Raw genomic sequence first — 20,364 nt, 5'->3', positions numbered from 1 at the left:
ACGTTGAAGTTCCGGATATCCTTTTCCACTGTCATGGATCTGATTATGCTGGACATTTTGCGGGTTTTAAGACAGTGTCGAAAATTCTTCAAGCTGGTTTTTGGTGGCCCACCATGTTTCGTGACGCACAAGCTTACATAGCACAATGTGATCGCTGCCAACGAAGAGGAAAAATCAGCAAAAGACATGAAATGACACAAAGTTCCATATTAGAAGTAGAAGTCTTTTATTGTTGGGGCATCGACTTTATGGGCCCTTTTCCTTCTTCATACGGGAACAAATATATCCTAGTCGCTGTCGACTATGTATCTAAGTGGGTAGAAGCAATAGCATCCCCGACAAATGATGCTGTAGTCGTGAAACTTTTCAAAATCATCATTTTCCCTAGATTTGGAGTTCCTAGAGTGGTAATAAGCGATGGAGGCCTCATTTCATCAACAAAGTGTTTGAGAAGCTTCTTAAAAAGCATGGAGTCCTCCATCGAGTAGCTACGCCTTATCATCCTCATATCAATGGACAAGTAGAAGTTTCAAACAGTCAAATCAAGGAAATCCTGGAAAAGACGGTAGGGAAAACAAGAAAGGATTGGTCCACAAAACTTGACGATGCACTTTGGGCTTACAGAACTGCATTTAAAACGCCACTCGGAACTACACCATTTCACTTTCTTTATGGGAAAGCATGTCACCTTCCGGTGGAGTTAGAATACAAGGCGGCATGGGCCGTAAAAATGATGAACTTTGACGTCAAACCTGCTAGAGAAAGGATATCGATTCAGCTGAATGAGTTAGATGAAATCAGATATCACGCTTACGAGAATTCAAAGTTATACAAGGAAAGAACAAAAGCTTATCACGATAAGAAGATCATCCCTAGACATTTCGAACCAAATGATCAAGTGCTTTTGTATAATTCTCGTTTGGCAATATTTCCTGGAAAAGTAAGATCACGCTGGTCCGGTCCCTTTACTGTTAAAAAAGTAAGCCCCTATGGAGCCATAATGCTAATCAACTCTAAGGGAGAAGAGTACACGGTGAATGGACAAAGAGTTAAGCACTATTGGGCGAAGGCAGAGACACCAGACAGACGAATTACATGTTTGGGATTACCACCTATCGGTTGATATGACATGACTGTCGAGCTAAAATGACTTAAAACAAGCGCCGAGTGGGAGGCAACCTACTGATTTGGTATTTTCTTCTCTCTAAACATAAGGATCCGAGTTGATGTTTTCCATCTCCATCGACCGATGCGTCCCAAGCGACATCGATCGACATCACCTCATCAGCCATGATCGACGTGCACTCACTTACATCGCTCGATATGGTATCAGTCAGGTATAACGTTCTAACTTGTTTAATTTCACATTTCTATTATATGGTTTTTATAAACTCCGACTGGTTTACACTGTGGACAGTTTAATTTAAGTCTGGGATTACTAATGATTATCTACTATTTTAAGTCTTATTTAAAAATATTTTCGAAAAAAAAAATTTTATTGAGTCAAGAAGTGGACAATGATCTTATCTAGATTTATTATCTGTCATTAACCACTTGCTAGACCAGTTTTAGATTTACTGATTGCAGAAGTACTAGAGATACTAAAGTGGATCAACATGTCAACTATATTTACACTTACTGAGAGTGTTTGAAGGAACCAAAGTTGACCTCAACCTAATATTGACACTACTTGCTTGTCTTGGGGCTTGGTATACATAAGATCGGAATCCTCTTACAAGTCTGGAAGGTAAAAAGTCTGTATGCTTCAGGTTTCCTTCTCTCTCTACGGCATCTCAAGATCTAAGTTTATAAAGAAAAGATTGAAATGATTTCTTGAGAGGCAGAGGGATAGGTAAATTACCTGCGACCCCATTATTCTAAATCTCAAGGTTGATCACACATTGTGGAAACGAGGGATAGGTAAATTACATGTGAATCCATTATTCGCTACACTTTGTCAAAATGTATGAGTTACAAATGGAACAATGTCAATGAGATGAAATAGATGGTCTGCATCAGCATCGAAGTTCATTGAAATTGAAACTAATAAGAGATTCAGAGAAGAGAGAAGAGGGGAGAAAGATACCAGAGAAGACTGTCTGTGTGTTCAGAAACTTGTTTGAGTTGCATCCATGTGTTCTGTGATCGATACTCCCAAGGTAAAGCCACACACATTTATTTTATGCAAGAAATGAGGTTATTGTCAGACATGATTGGTTGAGCTGTTGACTATGAGAATTTGGTTGCTATACTAGGATATGGTATAATGTACTTTTGTAGTTAGGATGTTTATTGACTTGGCTAGCACTACTAGAAAGATATGAATGACATTTTTAAACCTTTTTGAGTCCCTGCTGTTTTCAAACCCTTTCCAGAAGCGGTTCCAGAGAGACCGCCTGTTGGTTTTGCTTGAGGACAAGCAAAAGGGTAAGTCTGGGGGAGTTGATATACCATGGATTTTACTGACTTTTACCCATGGTATATAAGTGTTTTATAATATATTATATGTTTTTTGGAGTCTATTTAGAGTATTTACAGGTTCATGAACGATTTGGAAGAAAGTGATGATTTTGGTGCCTTTTGGAGTCTTTCGAAGTGCAGAACTGCACAGACGCCTCAGATGTTTATCTATGGATGGAGACCTTCCCACCGTTAGATTGAGCTCATATTTTGACACAAGATATATATATATTTAAGTTATATTTCCAATTTCACCGGTTTGAGGTTAATCAGTATCTTGTAGCATAAGTTATACCCGTTTTACTGAAGAGTGGTCAGTCTGCCTCGCGAGAGGAGGCTGTCGAGAAGAAGAATGCATATCGATCGATGCAGCACACTGCATATCGATAGATATGGATACCAGAATGCGGGCCGAGTATAGTTTATGACCAAATTAAGCCGAGAAGCTATCACAAGTTACCTATATGCCCTTGGTCGACCAAAAACCATATTGATGTGTTTTCTAAGCCATTGTTGACGGCTACGCTCTTTATGCTTCATATTATTCTAGAGAAAGAAAGCTTAGGATTGGAGAGAGAGAGAGATCTTAGCACCTTGAGAGAGGGAAGATCTTGAACTCCCTTTGTTTCTTTGGTTAACTCTGTTACTCTATTATTTATCTATTGCAGTATTATTCAGACCATCATAATGTTTCTTATGAATATGTTTGAGTAGTTATCTTGTTAGATTTAGGGTTTTCAAAGAGTTGAGATCTGAGATTCAGTCATTAGATAATCTACACAACGAGAGTTGAAAAGATTATACTTTAAAGTTTGAGTTCGAGAACAATTAATATTGATAAATCCCTAGTAACCTAACTAGTTTGCTTACTTATCATACCTACGAATTTACCTTAATCTAGGTACTTCCCTGAATTGATAACAAACCTCATTATCTAAAACCGAAAAATTGTCCTGTTCGTCGATCGATATCCACTAAAGCATATCGATCGATTTTCCTGTCCGAATTAGAATTCATTTAAGTTACTGTTTTAAAAACTATTCAATCTATCTTTATTTTTAAAACTATAAGATCTATTGTGTAATCCAAGAGTCTCTGTGGATTCGTACTACAACTTGACCTCTTTTGATGAGAGTAAAGTTGCTCTAGGGTAATTTAAGCATGTATTACTTGGCGCATACTCTTTGAACTCAGTAGGAGCAAGCTTTATTTTGTACTCTTGAGTGTAGTCTCTGCAATTGAAAACAAGTTCAATCTTCTTTTCCCACTCTAAATACTCTTCTGGATCAGTAGTGCCTTTAAAGTCAGGAATTTTCAATTTCAAACCACCCAGAGGATCATTGGTTTGTGGTCTTTCTTCCTGATTACGCCTCCTCCTTCTGGTGCCATTTTGTGGTTAAAAATTGATCAAACAAGATTCAGAGAGAATTTTTAATAGAAAAGAGTTTGATAGATTGTAGAGAAGAGAATGCAACGTACTTATAGAGTTTAGAAGTGCAAAGGGAGATAAAAAGACATCTAATGACAGCTAATACAAAGACCAAGTTTGAATCGAAAATTAGGCTCCTCCCTTGCCTCATGGACGAAATTGAGGATATAATGGGCCTTGTTTCATCAAGAGGCTCATGTGTAGTGTTGTGTCCAAGCCTCACTAAAAACCTTTTTTAGAAAACCCAGTGGGACAAAACAAAACCAAGGAAAAGAGTGCAAGTTACAACACCTCTCTTGATGAATGAGCTAGGCGGTTTGAATCACAACCAGTGTGGTTGGATCAGCACACTCTAGAATACCCTGGATAGTGTGTAAGAGTTGGCGAAGAACTTGCTGGAACCTTGCTTGCTTAGACCTTGTCAGCGGACCAAGTGGTACTTTTAGATCGTCAGAATGGCATCAATGGGTTTGCATCCACTCAGTTGCATCCACAGAATCATATCCACTAGCATGCTTCGATTCAGTCGCATCCACAGTTGTATCCACTAGGTTGAATCCATTTTGTAGCATCCATTGAGTCGCATTCTTTGACCTTCTTAAGTTCTGGTACAAGCTGTTCCAGCTCCTTAGTTGCATCAGTTACTTTGCTTGTCAAGATCACATCACTTTCTCACTGATTTATTTTGTTTTTGCAGATATTTCATTACATGGTTATCATCTTCAACTCTTTTAAAGCTCTGACATTTTGAAAACTCTTTTGTTGTTTTAAGTTCTTACCTTATCTTTGAAATCTTCCAATGTTTTGAAGTCATTTGAATGTTTTTGGATATGCAGGTTTTTTCAGATCTGAGACAGACTTGGAAGACATCCAGAGAAGTTTTCTCGGAAGTCTTCTAACATTTAATGCACTAGAAGATTTTCAGGAAGTCTTCTAGCAGAGTCTTTCTCTTACGTATCCATTTTCATAACAGATCTGAGAGTTTTGGTAAGTCTCCATGTCTGTTTTTTCTTCATTTAGGATTTTTTTGTTTGTTTAAAACTCTTACCTTTTGAAAATTGTTTTTGTTGCTTAAAGATATTACCTTATTTTGAAGTTTTTCTCTGTTCTAAAGTCATTTGAATGTTTTTGAATATGCAGGTTTCTCCAATCTGAGCCAAGCTTTGGAAGACATATAATACATTAGAAGACTTCTTGGAAGTTTTCTGACGGAGCTTTCTCCCATGTCTCTTTTTTTCATAACATATTTGAGTGTTTTGGCAAGTTTCTATGTCTGGTTTTTCTTCATTTGACACCCTCTGGTTGCTTAAAACTCTTATCTTTTTCCTAAACTAAAACTCTCCAAACTCTCTTAACTCTCTTAGAACTTGAAAACATCAAATTTTATATCAATTTATCATTTTGTCTCATGTCTTTCTCACTAATTCATCTTGTTTTGCAATTTTTTTTACATCTCATCTTCTACGTCTTTAAAGGTAGATCTAATTTTTGGATATGTATTTATGTGTGTTCTTTAAGTGTAGACCTATTTCATCTTCCACTCATTTTCTCTTTTTAAAGCCATTTGAACATTTTTTGATTTGCAGGTGTTTTAGATTGAGTCAGATTTTGTAAGACTTCTAGGAAGTCTTCTTGAAAGTCTTCTTGGAAGTATTCTAACATATAATGTGCAAGACTACTTTCTGAAAGCCTTCTGACGGAGTCTTCTCCCATGTCAAGTGGAGTTCAAGGTTGTCTTTATGGATGAATGATCTATAGTAATTTTGTTTATGATTTGTTTTGTGATTTGTATGTGTACTCTTTCAATTGTTAATTATTTTGTAAATTTGAAGAGATATTAATGAAATTTCTTTTAAATATGTTTATGTCTACAATATTATCTTGCCAAAAGTATTTGACAATATTGAAGTTATTAATATAACTTCAATGGCAAAACAAAATAACACAAAAAAAATTAGTGAAATTTACTACAACTATGAGAGAAAACTTCTCAAAAAACTTAGCCACATTCACAAATTAAAATATCAATATTACATAATTCAAACATATAACAGTTTCACTAGAATTTAGAAGTTCAAACATAACTTCTTGGAAGTCTTCTAACATATATACATTAGAAGACTTCTCGGAATACTTAAATCTAAAGCGGAAACTTTAAAGCGGGAAACTGAAATATAGGCGGGAAATTTAAGTGAGAAATTAGAATTTAAACAGAAAACTCAAATTTTAAGTGAAAATTGATATTTCAAATTTCATAAAAGTTAAAAACTATATTTTGTGATCTAAAATGATACATTAAACCATATGACTTGATATTCTTGAAGTTAGTTAACACTTTTGAAATTTAAAAAAATATCTTAAAGTTACTTAACAAGTTCACAAAAAGCTACTGTAGAAGATTTCCACGGAAGTCTTCTCGGGTCAGGTAGAAACATTAATAAACATGAATTTTGGTAGGAGCCCCAATATCGACTAATCTACATGAGTTAATAAGAAAATGTTGAAAAGTTTATATAGTTTTAAAGAAAATGAAAGTTTATTAAAATTTGATGTAGAAGACTTCAACTAAAGTCGTCCAGAAGAATTTTAGGAAGTCTTGTGTTTAGGTCATTTTTGCAATTGAATTTTTACAAAGGAAGATTTCCAAAGAAGTCTACTCTACAGTAGACTTCTTTGAAAGTCTTCATTTCTAAATATTGTCTTACTTTTGTTTTTGAAAATGTTTCTAAAATACCTAAGAAGGTTTCCGGGTAAGTATTCTAGGATAAACACGTTAGTTTTGCAACTGAACGAATTGTGTCAAAATTTTGACTTTTTCTAGAATACTTACATGGAAGTCTTCCACCATAAAAAAAACTTAAGTATTACATTTAAGTTGACGACTTCCATGTAAGTTATCTCAGATTAATTTTGCAATTGAAAAATAAAACTTAAATATTTTTTTTTAATTAGATGACTTCCATATAATTCTTCCGATAGACAACTTACACGAAAGTCTTCTGGTAGACGACTTACACGGAATTCTTCTGGTAGACGACTTACACGGAAGTCTTCTGTGATAACCAAAGTATGACCATAATCTTGGAATAAAATTCTGGAATACTTCCATGTACGTCGTCTTCCGGAAGACTTACATGGAAAGTCATCTAATTAAAATTAAATATTGAAGTTTTGTTTTCAATTACAAAAGTAACCTGAGACGACTTTCATCGACATGGAGAAGACTTCCATCAAAAGTTCTAGTAAGTCGTCTAGAAAAAGTATAAAATTTCTAACAGAATCCGGTCAATTGCAAAATCAACATGTTCATCCTAGACATCTTATCGAGAAGTCTTCTCTGGTATTTCGAGATTTTTTTGTTAGTAAAAAAAGTTAGAAGACTTCCAAAGAAGTTATATGTAGAAAACACACATAAAGTCAATTGCAAAAGTAACTTCTACATTGACTAGAAGACTTCTGTATAAGTCTTCTATGACCCGAGGACTTACACAAAAGTCTTCTGAACGAACAGATCTGAAAAAAAAAATCAATTTTATACTTCCAAATAATGAGATAACTTGATTAACTTCTCATAGCTCACATAACTTCTCCACGAAACAAATCCACTTGTTAATAACCAAGAATCATGAGTTTGAACTTTAAAAAGTATAGAGTCAAAATCTCGGGGTTTTAGATGAATATAGGAAAAAAGTAAAAGAGATGTATTTTTTAGTATAAGAAATGAGATAGGAGAATTAAAGATTTTTAGGTGCATTAAGAACTTCGAATTGATTGTTCATGGTGGTTGGTGTATTGATGGAAATAGGAATATTATAAATACTTGATGAAGATTAAGATGATAGAGTAAAATACTCATTTCCAAAACAAACAAACAAAACAATAATGGTATTTTCGTGAATAATCCGAATTATTGGGGTGAATATGGCAAATGAAAGTTCAAAAAAAATCATGGGTTGGTTTTTATTTTTGAGTCATATTTGCAAAAATCCCATAATAAAATATATTTATAAAAAAATTATTAAAATATTTTAAAATATATCAATATACATTTAACTTGAAAAATAATATAACAGATATAAAAATTATAATATTTGATTATCTGGTGGATCAGTTTTAAATTAATGTGTACTATTGCCGTTTTTCACCAAAAATAAATAAATGTTATTTTATGCGTAAAATTTTAGTATTTTAGTTTAAAACTTGATAAATTATTAATTTATAGTTATATCTTAATGGTTTACAAACTTATTTAATTTAACCACTTGAAAATATATTGAAAAAGATTTTTTAAGATTATGTTACAATAGAAAAGGCAATATATATTTACTATTAAACTAAAAAATATAAATATATTATGAATTATTTAATTTTTAAAGCATTATTTGATTAGGTTTGTTTATATTATCTTTAATAAAATCTTAAAATACCAAATTTCTAATTGCTTATCTCATAAAACACACGTATATGAATACCAAACGAGTTAAAATTTATTTTCTCATTTTAATTATAAAATATTAAAATAAACTTTTACCAATATGAACAGGGTTAAAGTAATGGATAACTGATTTAAATTATAAAAACACCCAAGAAACTAAAATTGATATGAGATATATTGTTTAATTTGTTCAACAATAGTTTTATGTAATTTTACCAACAAATTATAAAAATAAATAAAGTAAACTTCTTATTTTCATAAAACCCTAATATGCTCCAAACAAAGTTCTACTAACGAATTATACCAATAAATAAACTGAAATAGAATATATTACCATAACTGTTATGTATAACTATAACACAAACATCATGAACAAAACTTAAGTTTACCCACTATTGTGAACATTTAAATTCACCTCTCATTCTAATAACAATCAAACTGTCACATAAATAATTAATTAAAAATATTAAATTTATTTAAAAATAGTTAAAAAATAACGCCAATTTTAACAATGCTGGCGCCGCTAGATAAATCGTAAACCCAAAATCTTAAATTATAAACCCTAAACCCAAACCCTAGACCTTCAACCCAAATTATATACCCTAAACCCAAACTGTATACCCTAAACTCAAAATATAAATCCTAAACCGAAACCATAAACCCTAAACCCTAAATCTAAATCGTAGACCCTAAACCCAAACCATATAGTATCTACGTTTAGGGTTTGGATTTAAAATTTATGGTTAGGGTTTTAAATTTATGATTTAGGTTTAGGGTATACGATTTTGGTTTAAGATCTAAGATTTGGTTTAGGGTATAAAGTTTGAATTTAAGATTTACGATTTGGGTTTAGGGTCTAGGATTTGAGTTTAGAGTATACAGTTTGGATTTTTATTATAGGGCTTGGGTTTGGAGTATAGGATTTGGGTTTAGAATTTATGATTTAGAGTTAAGAATTTTAGATTTCGGTTTTACGGTTTATTTGGCGACGTTAGTGTCATTAAAATTAGCGTTACTCTTTTTGTTAGGTTTTTAAAAATAAATTTAGTATTTTTTAATTAATTATTTACGTCACACTTTGATTTATCTTAGAAGGAGATGTGAATTTAAAAGTTCACTTCATAGAGTGAACTTAAGTTTTCTTCAAACATCTGTACTATTAAAATATGAAAATAAAAAATAAGAAAATTATAACACAGGATAAGGTAACAACAGAATCAAATAGAAGAACTACAATTTAATTAAGAAACGTTGTCTGAAAAGTAATTAATTGTGGATGCTGTTACAGCTAAGAATACTTAGAGATTATTGGAGAAGGATGAGCAGGCAATGCAAGCGAGGAAAAATATGGCTGAGGAAGCGCCGTCCTGGTCGAGATTAGAAGTGCTTCGCTTGAATCTGCAACTTTTCTCTTTGTTGCAATCTGTGATCGATTGCACCTTCTTCTTTTGGCGATCATGATCTTGTTTACACCTCTTTAGGTTCTCTCTCTGCTTCAAAGCTTCTTCTGCTCTGCACACCATTCTTGTTTTGATGAAAGAGCTTAGAGATTTTATGTACGACAAGAGTAGCATTCCATGTCTCCATATATATAGAGCCTAATTTCTTTAATACTATGAATTATAATGTGGACTAATTTGAAATGGCATTTTAAGTAATTTTAGCTTAAAAGTATGTTCGAGAAACCAATTCCGTTTACTAATTAACACGTGTAAATGATGCATTTGCATAAAGGTATCTAGTTCCATATTTTTTAATTTGTATTTCTATTGATTCCCCCAACTTCAAAATATCTCACAATGCCAAATGTATGTTAATTTTTTTTTTTTTTTGAAACAAGTATGTATGTTAAAATTTTAGTATATGTTAAAATTTACATAAATGTTTCATGTAGTTGCAGAATCCATGGTGATCTAGTGAGTGTCCGGGTTTTCAAAATCTCACTGTTCAAGCCCGGTCGGCGAAACAGATTTTATTTTAAGTTTTACTTAAAGCTTTCAGATAATTTGAAGCTACTCTAGACATTACTTATTGTATTATTTTTCTTTTTTTCTAACTTGACATTACTTATTGTATTGGACATCAAAGTTTCTTAAAAGATTTCAAACAACTTGAAGCTACTTTAGACATTACTTATTTCATTCGATACATAGACGCCAAAGTTTTTCATATGAGATTCAATGCATCTCTGTCGTTATTCTATTATACAAAATGAGCTTATAACAAAAAAAAAATCTTTTTATGAGCATACTCAAATCGTTTGGATAGAAGATCTCAGAGAGTGGCTTTAAACCCAAGTTAACAAAAGAAAAGCAATATACTTGTTTATGCCCAAGAACCATGTAGAGTTATTACTAACCTATATATTTCTACTCTAAATAGTATTTTTTTCATCCACCAATTAGTTTTAGGGGGCTGGTAAACTTGCGTATATAATTGCAAAGTACTATTAAAAGAAGGTGGTACTGATAAATTAATTCAGACATTAGGTGTAAATCATAACTTAAGTGCTACAAAAGAAATGATAATGGCCAATGTTATCATGAAGTTGTGACCTTTGTTCTAAAAACAGCGCATTTGGTTCTCTAAATAGGAATCCGATTTGGATTATCCAACTATATGGGAAGAAGTGAATGCAGTTTAATGTATTAATTTGTAGCATGCATTAAACCCACTAAAAATATTCTGAGCTAAAGCCTAAACTACCAATAATTTCATAACGATGTTGAAGAAGTTTCTGTAGACGATTAAATTGAAATACTATTATATTAATTTCTCTGTCATTGTTATAGCGAAATGTGGAATTATTGTAAAATTAATGAAGAAAGAGCAAACCTGGGTTTTGGCGGGGAGCGAAGAATGGCATGTGGAGAGGACAATGTCACATGTGACATGTGAGAACGTTATGATGCTTTGTCTGAAACGGCGCTATTATGCATTTCGGTTCCTCTCACGTCTACTTATCAACCCATTCCATTCTTTGTTTTTTGTTTGATATATGTAAATATCAATAGTCTTGATGGATAAACTTTTAGACCATATACAATGTTCCTCCAAATATTTAAATAAAATAAATTGTAAGTGAAAATATTATAGATATATAATATATATATATATATATAGATAAAAAGCATTTAAATTTATTAAAATTATAATCCATATTATATAAATACTAAAAAATTGAGTTTTTATAAATTAAAATATTTTAAACTAATCAAAAAATTTTGTAAAGATATAAAAAAGTTTTGTACAGTTTTTTTTAATATGAAAAATGTTTTATATATTAAGGCATTTATAATAATTTTAAACTTTTTAAAAATATGAAAAACTTTGGTAAACGTTTCCTGGTAATAACATTGTTATTTAAAGCTCCAAAACTTTTTTGTATATTTAAAACATTTTGCAATATTTTCCAAACAATAAAAAAGTAATCCTAAAACTAACATTTAATGCAAAAATTAAAAATTTAAATTCCTAAAACTAACATTCAAATCTCTCAAACTAACAACCAAATCCCTAACACTGACATCCAAACTCTATAACTAACTGCCTATCAACTAACTACAATATAATTAACGACAATATAAACAATTTACATGAGAGAGAGAGAGAGAGAGAGAGAGAGAGAGAGAGAGAGAGAGAGAGAGAGAGAGAGAGAGAGAGAGAGAAGAGAGAGAGAGAGAGAGAGAGAGAGAGAGAGAGAGAGAGAGAGAGATGATAGAACCCTATTTTATAAACTAGGGATTACTGAATATTGTAAAAAATAAAAAATGATAATACTATACCAAAGAGTAAGAGAAAGATGATATAACTGTAGAGGCGAGATATTATTTCTTTCCTTAACTCAAAATACGTCCCGTAGTGCGACGGTTCGATAACGTAATGAGTCCCAGGATACAACTGCAAACAATCTTCTGAATTTGCGTCACTCTATCAGAAGCCTGGCAAAACTGGTTTCGTGTTGTACTCTCAGACACAAACTAAAATAAAAGAAATATTCAAGTGGGAGCATATTTGGTCTTGTACATCATATATCTCTTTTCTATAATGGCAAGCACCTTTATATAGAAACAAAAGAATGAAAGTCATAAGTCACACAATTATGACAAACCGTTACGTTTCAAACGTAAGTGGTGTTATGGAGCATTAAGCCACATCAATTATCATTATGAAAAACTTATTTTCATTGAACTCTTGACCGTAACTTACTAACAAATATATTAATATCTTTGACCAATCAAAGCTAATTTGTTTTGCTATGGGTTTACATTTTTATATTTAAACAAATATAAAAGATAACATGAATATGATTTAAACCATAAGTTATTAGACATAAGTTTCTCTAACATATTTAAATCCAAATTCAAACCCAATATCCAATGTGTACATTTAAGTTACACATTTTATTACTCCATTTCTCATTCAAATGAACTCTATTTTTGACATATGAATACACTACTTCATAGTGTTTGTCAAACAATCAGTTATCTGGCGAACGTCTTCGCCCGGAAAACATACCGAAAATAGTTTAAAACCATCTCGTCAAAAAACGAGTTCCAACAAGAGAGAGAGAGAGAGAGAGCGAGAGAGAGAGAGAGAGAGAGAGAGAGAGAGAGAGAGAGATGATAGAATTGGTTCCCTAGCTCCTCGTGATTCGATCCCTAAGTACTACAGTTGTACCTCTTATTTGAGAGAGTAAGCTCTATAGGGTAATTTGAGCACTATCAGCGCACAACAAAAACAATGAGATGGCATGCAGAGCATTCCACAAATGGTGAGATTAGACATCCTTCAGATGCGAATGATTTGAAACATTTCTAGTCAACATATCCAGAATTTGCGGAAGAGAAGAAATGTTTATCTTGGATTATGTACTGATTGTTTCAGCCCATTTGGAAAGCATGGAAGACAATATTCTCTATCGCCAGTGATTGTGACACAGTACAACTTGCCGCCAAATTTGTGCATGCGACGAGAGTTTTTGTTCCTCTCTATTCTCGTCCCCGGGCCAGAGCATCGTAAGAGATCACTAGATTTGTTATTTCAAACACTAATATATGAGTTGCAACAACTATGGCGGATGGTGCTGAGACATACGATGTTTCTTGCAAAGAAAACTTTCATATGCGGGCAATACTTATTTGGACAATAAGTGACTTTCCATCATATGGTATGTTATCCGGATGGACAACACATGGGAAGCTTTCATGTCCATATTGTCAAGATATCACATATTCTTTCCAAGTAAAGCACAGAAGAAAAACATGTTGGTTTGACTGTCACACGAGATTTTTACAACCTGATCATTCATACCGTATGAGTAAGACTTTTTTTACGAAGAAAAAGCAGGTATTTGATGATCCACCTAAGGAAGTTAGTGGGGAAGATTTGTTGGAACAATTTAGGAATTTTGGAGCAGAAAGGACGCCAGACGTAGGTGGACATGAAAAATTCGAGTCAATGCTGTTAGAGAGCTACATAACTAAAACAAAAGAGTATTTTCTGGGATCTGCCATATTGGGAGGGTCATCTATTGCGGCATAATTTAGATGTCATGCATATTGAGAAAAAATTCTTCGACAATCTCATGAACACCAAACTTAATATCCAAGGTAAAACGAAGGATAATTTGAAGTCAAGGTTGGATTTAGTCGATATTTGTGATCGTTCTGAACTTCACGTTGATGAGAACGGTATGGCCCCTTTTCCCATTTATCGGCTAGATGATGCTGCAAAAGAAGAGTTCTTTGATTGGATTACAGATAGATTGCAATTTCCAGACGGTTATGCATCAAATTTGCGAAACTGCGTTGATAGAAGCGAAGGAAAGTTTACTGGCTTGAAGAGTCATGATTGTCATGTAATTATGCAGTGTCTCCTTCCGTTTGCTTTTTCTGCACTATTGCCACGTAATGTTCATGAAGCAATTACAGGTATCTTATATTTTCACATTTTATATTTAACAATTATGCTTATATAATTTTTTGTCTTTTATCTATGTAGGGATAAGTTTTTTCTTCCGAGATTTATGCACCACAACATTGACTACATAGGGTATTAGTAATCTGAAGGCAAACATATCAGTCAGCATGTGCAACCTCGAGAAGATATTTCCTCCATCATTCTTTAATGTAATGGAACATCTTGCTATTCATCTCGCAAGTGAATTGGAACTTGGTGGTCCTGTTCAGTACCAATTGATGTATCTTTTTGAACGTTATGTGCATCATCTGAAGAAGAAGGTCAAAAATTTAAGTAAGATGGAAGGATCTATAGTCGCACATGTGATCAATGAAGAAACTGCAATCTTTGCTGAAAACTATTTTCCATCAGAAGTGCATACAAAAAACCGAAGACCTGCTCGGCATGATGATAGAGGGGAGATAGCAACATATCATGTTACTGTCCCAAGCATGTTCCGGGAAATAGGACGACTTGGTGGAAAACCCACGAAGCAGAGACTTACGGAGACTGAGCACGCTCATTTGCAAACATATTTACTCACCAACTGTGAAGATGTTCTACAGTATGAAAGGTAAAAATATTTATTCATTTAAACTGTTAGATTAATATTCAATAATTTTATTTCATATTGATAATATCATTTTATATAGTGTTTATATGACAGAGTTGCGTATGACTCACAAGCATGCGACAGAAGATAAGCTTCAACAACTCATACATAACGAATTTCCTGCATTGCTTCTTAGTTATGTGAGTCATATATCATATTACCCTATGCAAATGATTAGTTTATATTTAATATAAATAATTAAATTTTCACTCATATATGTTTTTAATTTATAGTAATGATGGTTTGGCCAGATGTTTTGTGTTCGATGATTGGATATGCGAATTTGTGCGGGGACCAAACTATGTGGTCAGATCATATCCAAAATATTGTACGCGAGGATATGCATTCACATGGAAAGGTCAATCTAGGGCAACATATGATGCTGGTGTTTCGTCTTCTTCCGGTGACGATGTCTACTACGGCAACATAGAAGAAATATTGGAAATCCAGTTTCCTGGTATGGTTGGATTGCAGTGTGTAGTATTCTATTGTGATTGGTATGACACCACCCCCAAATAGAGGAGTGAAGACTGATGTGTTTGGTGTTACATCGGTTCATTCGCGACGAAAACTTCAATATTATGATCCCTTCATTCTTGCTTCGCAAGCTGATCAGGTATGTTAATTTATTCATAATATTTTAACAATATAATTAATGGTTTATATTTTACTAATACCTTGTATAATTGATAGGTGTGCTACATCAGTTAGCCTCGGGTGACGTATAGAGACGATCCATGGGTCACTGTAACGCAAATCAACCAAAGAGGACGAGTGGATGGAACTTCTGATAATGAACCATTACAACCAGACTCTACTAGAAACGTGAGTGCAATTGAAGATTTGGCAGATGTTGAGCTCGTTGAGAATTTTACCGAGTTTGGACTTGGTGTTGTTGTATATTCGGAGTCAGAAACTGAGGTTGGGGAGTTTGATGAAGATTCAGATGATTCTGACTAGGAATTCTTATTATTTAACTTGTACTTATTAGTTTTTGTACATCTTACATAAGTTGTATTTTTTTTAAACAAGTCCGTCGGTATTCCATCGCTATATACCGACGACATAGCGACGAAATGTGGTTTCATTCAGGGTGGAAAAGTTCCTCAGAAATTCCTCGGAATATACCGAGGACATTCCGAGGAATTTCCGAGGATATATTTTTTTAACAATTTTCATATCAAAATATATAAATTTGGATACCGAAATTATGAAAATAACACATATTAAGTGTTTAGTATAGTATTGGATCGCACCCGTTCAAATTTAAAAACTTATTAAAATATTTATGTATGTATATAATTGTATTCATAACATCTCATCTTAACACTCATATACTTATACAATCATATTCATCTAATCTAACACTACAAAAACGTTTTAGTGTAAAATTGTGTTATGAAAACCTATTCATAGTTAAATCATTATGCAAATACTATATATATTATCAAAGATTTGGATTTTACAATTAGAATCTTGTGTTCAACCCCTAAACACTAAGTCGTCGGAATTCTGTAGGAATAATTCGTGAGTAATCCGTCAGAAAATACTGACGACTTTCCGATAGACACAATTTCGACGGAATTCCGACGACTTTACTAATTCCGTCAGAGATCCATCGGTAATCATATTACCCGGGAAAAGCAAACCGCGTGAAAATTTTCGAAAACTGCCAATTGGTATATATTTAATATACCGACGGAATTCCGCGTTAAAGATAAAAGCCCAATTCTTCTTCTTCTTCGTCATTTCCGCCGCTCTCTCTCTAATCTCTTCGACTTCTCTCTCTTCTCTGGCGACTCCAGTAGTTAAATCGGCAACAACAACTGGCGATTCCTCTTCCCAGCCTCAAATCTCTTCCCCCACACCCACAAATCATGTAAGTTTCTCAAATATACAAATGTATTTCATTTTTTAGGGTTTATGAAGTTAGATTTTAGGATTTGAGATAGTTTGATTTGTATGTTTAGGATTGAATGGATAGTTTACGATATATTAGTTAGGATTGTTTTTTGGTTGGTTGTTTTTTTTTTTTTTTGAATTATATTGTGTGTTTGTTAAAATTTAAAACGTTTTTGTAAATTTAAAACGTTTTTTGATTTTTAAAAACGTTTCTGGGGTTTCCAGTAATATATTATATATAATAAAAATGTTTGTAAAATTTTAAATATATTTAACAACCTTTTTTATATTTATAAACGTTTTTAAAATATTTTTATGTAGATAAAATCAATTTTAAATTTTTATATAGATAAGAACGTATATAATTTTTTTTAATATATTTAACAACCTGTTCTATATTTTATAATTTTTTAAAAGATATTTATAATTTTCTATACATATATATATAAATTATTTTAGATGTAAATATTATTTTTAAAATATTATATATATAATCGATTTTTATTATTTTTATATAGATAAAAACGTTTATAATTTTTTTTAGGTCCAAGGATGCACACCGTTCCGCAGTCCGTCGTTCCGCACCCCATGCCGGCCGAGGTAGTTTGGTGAGCAGTTCCCGTGCATCGGGTTCGTCTCATGAACAAAACTCGGTTTCAGTTATTCCTGCATATGTTCCCGCTCCAGCTGCCGATCCCTCTGCTTCTCCGCAGGATCCGGGGGTCATGCCAGTTGAACTATTGGTTCAACAACCAGGTCGAGAGCATCTCCCGGTTCTTAATCCCAACCCACGATGGGGACATATAACTTGGTTCGTATTTTTATTTTATTTGTAGCATTATTTTTTTTCAATTAATTAACTTTCTAACATGCATTTTTTTAAAGGTTCGACAAGTCGAGCAATGGCATTAGCAGGAGCATAAACCATATGATGTATCCCATGCTCCATTTTGGACATCCGAAGTGGAGTGTGATCCCTCCCGACGACCGGAAGTTGTGGTTTCATCAGTTTTCGGTAACTTTTCAGTTTTTTTCAAAACATTTCTCAATTTTTTTTATATACCTACTTATTAAATTATGTGCATTTTGTAGTAAGAATTCACTTGGGAGTCCGGTCTCACGGAAACAGTCCGTCAGAAATTCAACGAAAAGGCGATGTACTCTTATACGAGATCAGTGCGTGGAAGACAGTATGGCTGAAGAACAAGAGGCCACGGTTCATCAACATGACGGTGTGGGAGCACTTGATAGACCATTGGCAGAAGGACGAGACTGTAGAGACGTCTCGTAAGAACTCCGCCAACCGGAAGAGCGATCGTGGCGGGAAAGGTATTTATGTGTACAACCTCGGCGCTTGCTCTATGTCCTTTAAGGAGGATCAACTTGTAAGTTCTATTATTTTTTATATTTATTTATCTTTAAAAATATTTAAATAAATATTGTTATATATTCCTTAGCTAATGCTGTTTTTAGATTGAAGCAAACAACGGTAATCCCATTGATCATCTCCATCTCATTAAGGAGGCTCACACTAACAAGAAGACGGGACAAATTCAGGACCCCGTGATCAGAGAGGTCGTTGAGTTGGTGGAAACTCAAAAAGCAGATTTTCTAGCTTCTCAGCCTCTCTTTGATGATGCCGATTCTACGGGAGCTTCAACCAACTTGTCCCGACTGTAAATAAACGAGATGGTCAAAAAGGTCCTTTTCTATTAATATATTTATATTTATTTTATAATGTAATTTACTAACTTTAAATATTTTTGTAGGCGGTTCCTAAAAGGAAAGGAGGCCGTTTAGTTGGGTTGGCCCGCCGTGCTTCTTCGTGTCCGGCTTCTTCTTCGCAAGTTTCGTATGCCGATCCCATGATTCTGGAGCAGCTACAGAACAAAGATGAACGGATTGGGGCATTGGAGGGGCAGAACACCACTATCCTTGTTGAGCTGGGGGATCAAAAGAAGACCAACGCTATATCGTTTGTTTCCTTCGGATTCTTAGTTTTTTCTGAATTTTAAAACTTTCTGAATGTTTCTTTTTTTTTTCTATTTCAGTTTGTATGAATTTAATTCTATAATATTATTAGTTTTAAATTTAAGATTTTTTATTTATTAATTTTTAATATTAAAAAATAAAAATGCAATTTTTTTTAAAAAAAATGCACAATTCCGACGAAACGTGGTCGTCAGAGTATACCGAGGAATTTGTTCGTCGGTATATTCCGACGACCATATTTCGTCGGAATATATCGACGAACCAAGGGTTCGTCAGAATTGTAAATTTGCGAAGAAACGAATTAGTCGGAATATTCCGAGGAGTGTAGTGGTCGGAATTTTCCGATGACAGAATATCCTTCGGAAACTAGTGTTTCCGATGAACTCCGTTCTCGGAAGATGTTGTCGGAATGTCGTCGGAAGTTCGTCACAATGTTTTTTTGGTGTTCGTCAGAATATCGTCGGAATTTTGTTTATCAGAAATTCGTCAAAAATATGTCTTTTCTGATGAATTTTTGACAGTCAGTATCCGCCTGTTTTCTTGTAGTGTTTGTTGTTAAAACACACTCAAATATTATGACTAACTAACCTCAAAACCAAAGTAATTTTGCCATTATATTTACGACGAAATAACTTCAACAGTAGAAGTTAAAACATCATCAATATTATGACTAAATTACTACGACTGTTGATGTTAATTGGTTGTAATCCTTACGACTAATTAACATAGATTGTCGAAATGAAGAAAATGAAGATTAATAAATTTTAAACTTAACATATTAAATATAAATATTTAAAAATAAAACATTTTAATATCTAAAATCTATCAAAACAAAAAAGTTTAACAAACTAGCTACACTACGTACACCTAATTTCTGCATATAGCTCAGAACTATGGTCATCTGTGCGTCAATCCATTTTCGGTTGCTCTTGTGTAGTTGGTTCGTGGTGAATACCTTGGCGTCTGGTCTCCCATGCCCACATAGTCTTCGGGTTTTCTGATGGGATGAAATCAAACATCCCCTCCATTGCTAACAACCAATCCCTAGTGTCAAGTTGTTCCTCCCAGAGTGATGCAATGATGTTATTGGCCGCCGTCAAATCTGCACGAAGCTGAGAATCTTCTTGCATTGCAGCTTAAGATGAAGTCATCCTCAGGACATCGTTAACCAAACTGACGCCGATCATCCGTCCCCTTTTTTTATGAACAACATTCAATTGAATTCAATAAGATAAAAATTATATATTGAAAATAATCATTACCTCAAAAAGCTTGTCATCTTAAGCCTGAGCAGCTGGACGTGTGTGCCTTTTGTTGTTTGTTGTGTCAGTTGTATCTTACGCTATTCAACCAGAGTCTCCACTTCCCTGTGGATCCTTTCGGATCTAGGATCCACAAAATTGTTGGCTCGCGTCTAGTGTGTCTCGTTAAAAATCTAGGAAAGAGATGGTAGTTTTCCTTCACGATCGGCCTAAAAAGAGTAAAAATATAGATATTTTTAACATTTGTTACATACACATTAATCAATATAAATTCGAGTCCATACTTTTTTAGCACTTACGATATTTAGAT

General features: G+C 33.4%; 2 protein-coding genes across 2 annotated transcripts; both read left to right on the top strand.

The window, feature by feature from the left end:
* Positions 1–730: 730 nt before the first annotated feature.
* On the top strand, positions 731–1,123 carry LOC108832007 (uncharacterized). The gene has a single exon (XM_018605497.2). The coding sequence runs from the start codon at positions 731–733 to the stop codon at positions 1,121–1,123; it is 393 nt and encodes a 130-aa protein (XP_018460999.2).
* A 16,903-nt stretch (positions 1,124–18,026) lies between these two features.
* On the top strand, positions 18,027–18,860 carry LOC130500063 (uncharacterized). The gene is made up of 4 exons (XM_056994762.1): positions 18,027–18,185; positions 18,274–18,476; positions 18,584–18,779; positions 18,852–18,860. The coding sequence occupies exons 1-4, from the start codon at positions 18,027–18,029 to the stop codon at positions 18,858–18,860; spliced, it is 567 nt and encodes a 188-aa protein (XP_056850742.1).
* Positions 18,861–20,364: the final 1,504 nt, after the last annotated feature.

Source organism: Raphanus sativus, chromosome 9, assembly GCF_000801105.2.
Source record: "Raphanus sativus cultivar WK10039 chromosome 9, ASM80110v3, whole genome shotgun sequence".
NCBI lineage: Eukaryota > Viridiplantae > Streptophyta > Magnoliopsida > Brassicales > Brassicaceae > Raphanus > Raphanus sativus.
Note: the sequence above shows the minus strand (reverse complement) of the source record. Positions and strands in the feature narration are given on the sequence as shown.

Bases quoted from the DNA above. Each gene is read 5' to 3' on its own strand.
- LOC108832007 (XM_018605497.2), top strand. From the start codon at position 731: ATGATGAACTTTGACGTCAAACCTGCTAGAGAAAGGATATCGATTCAG.
- LOC130500063 (XM_056994762.1), top strand. From the start codon at position 18,027: ATGACGGTGTGGGAGCACTTGATAGACCATTGGCAGAAGGACGAGACT. The intron at 18,186-18,273 runs GTAAGTTCTATT...TGCTGTTTTTAG, and splicing joins CCTTTAAGGAGGATCAACTT to ATTGAAGCAAACAACGGTAA. The intron at 18,477-18,583 runs GTAAATAAACGA...GGTTCCTAAAAG, and splicing joins TCAACCAACTTGTCCCGACT to GAAAGGAGGCCGTTTAGTTG.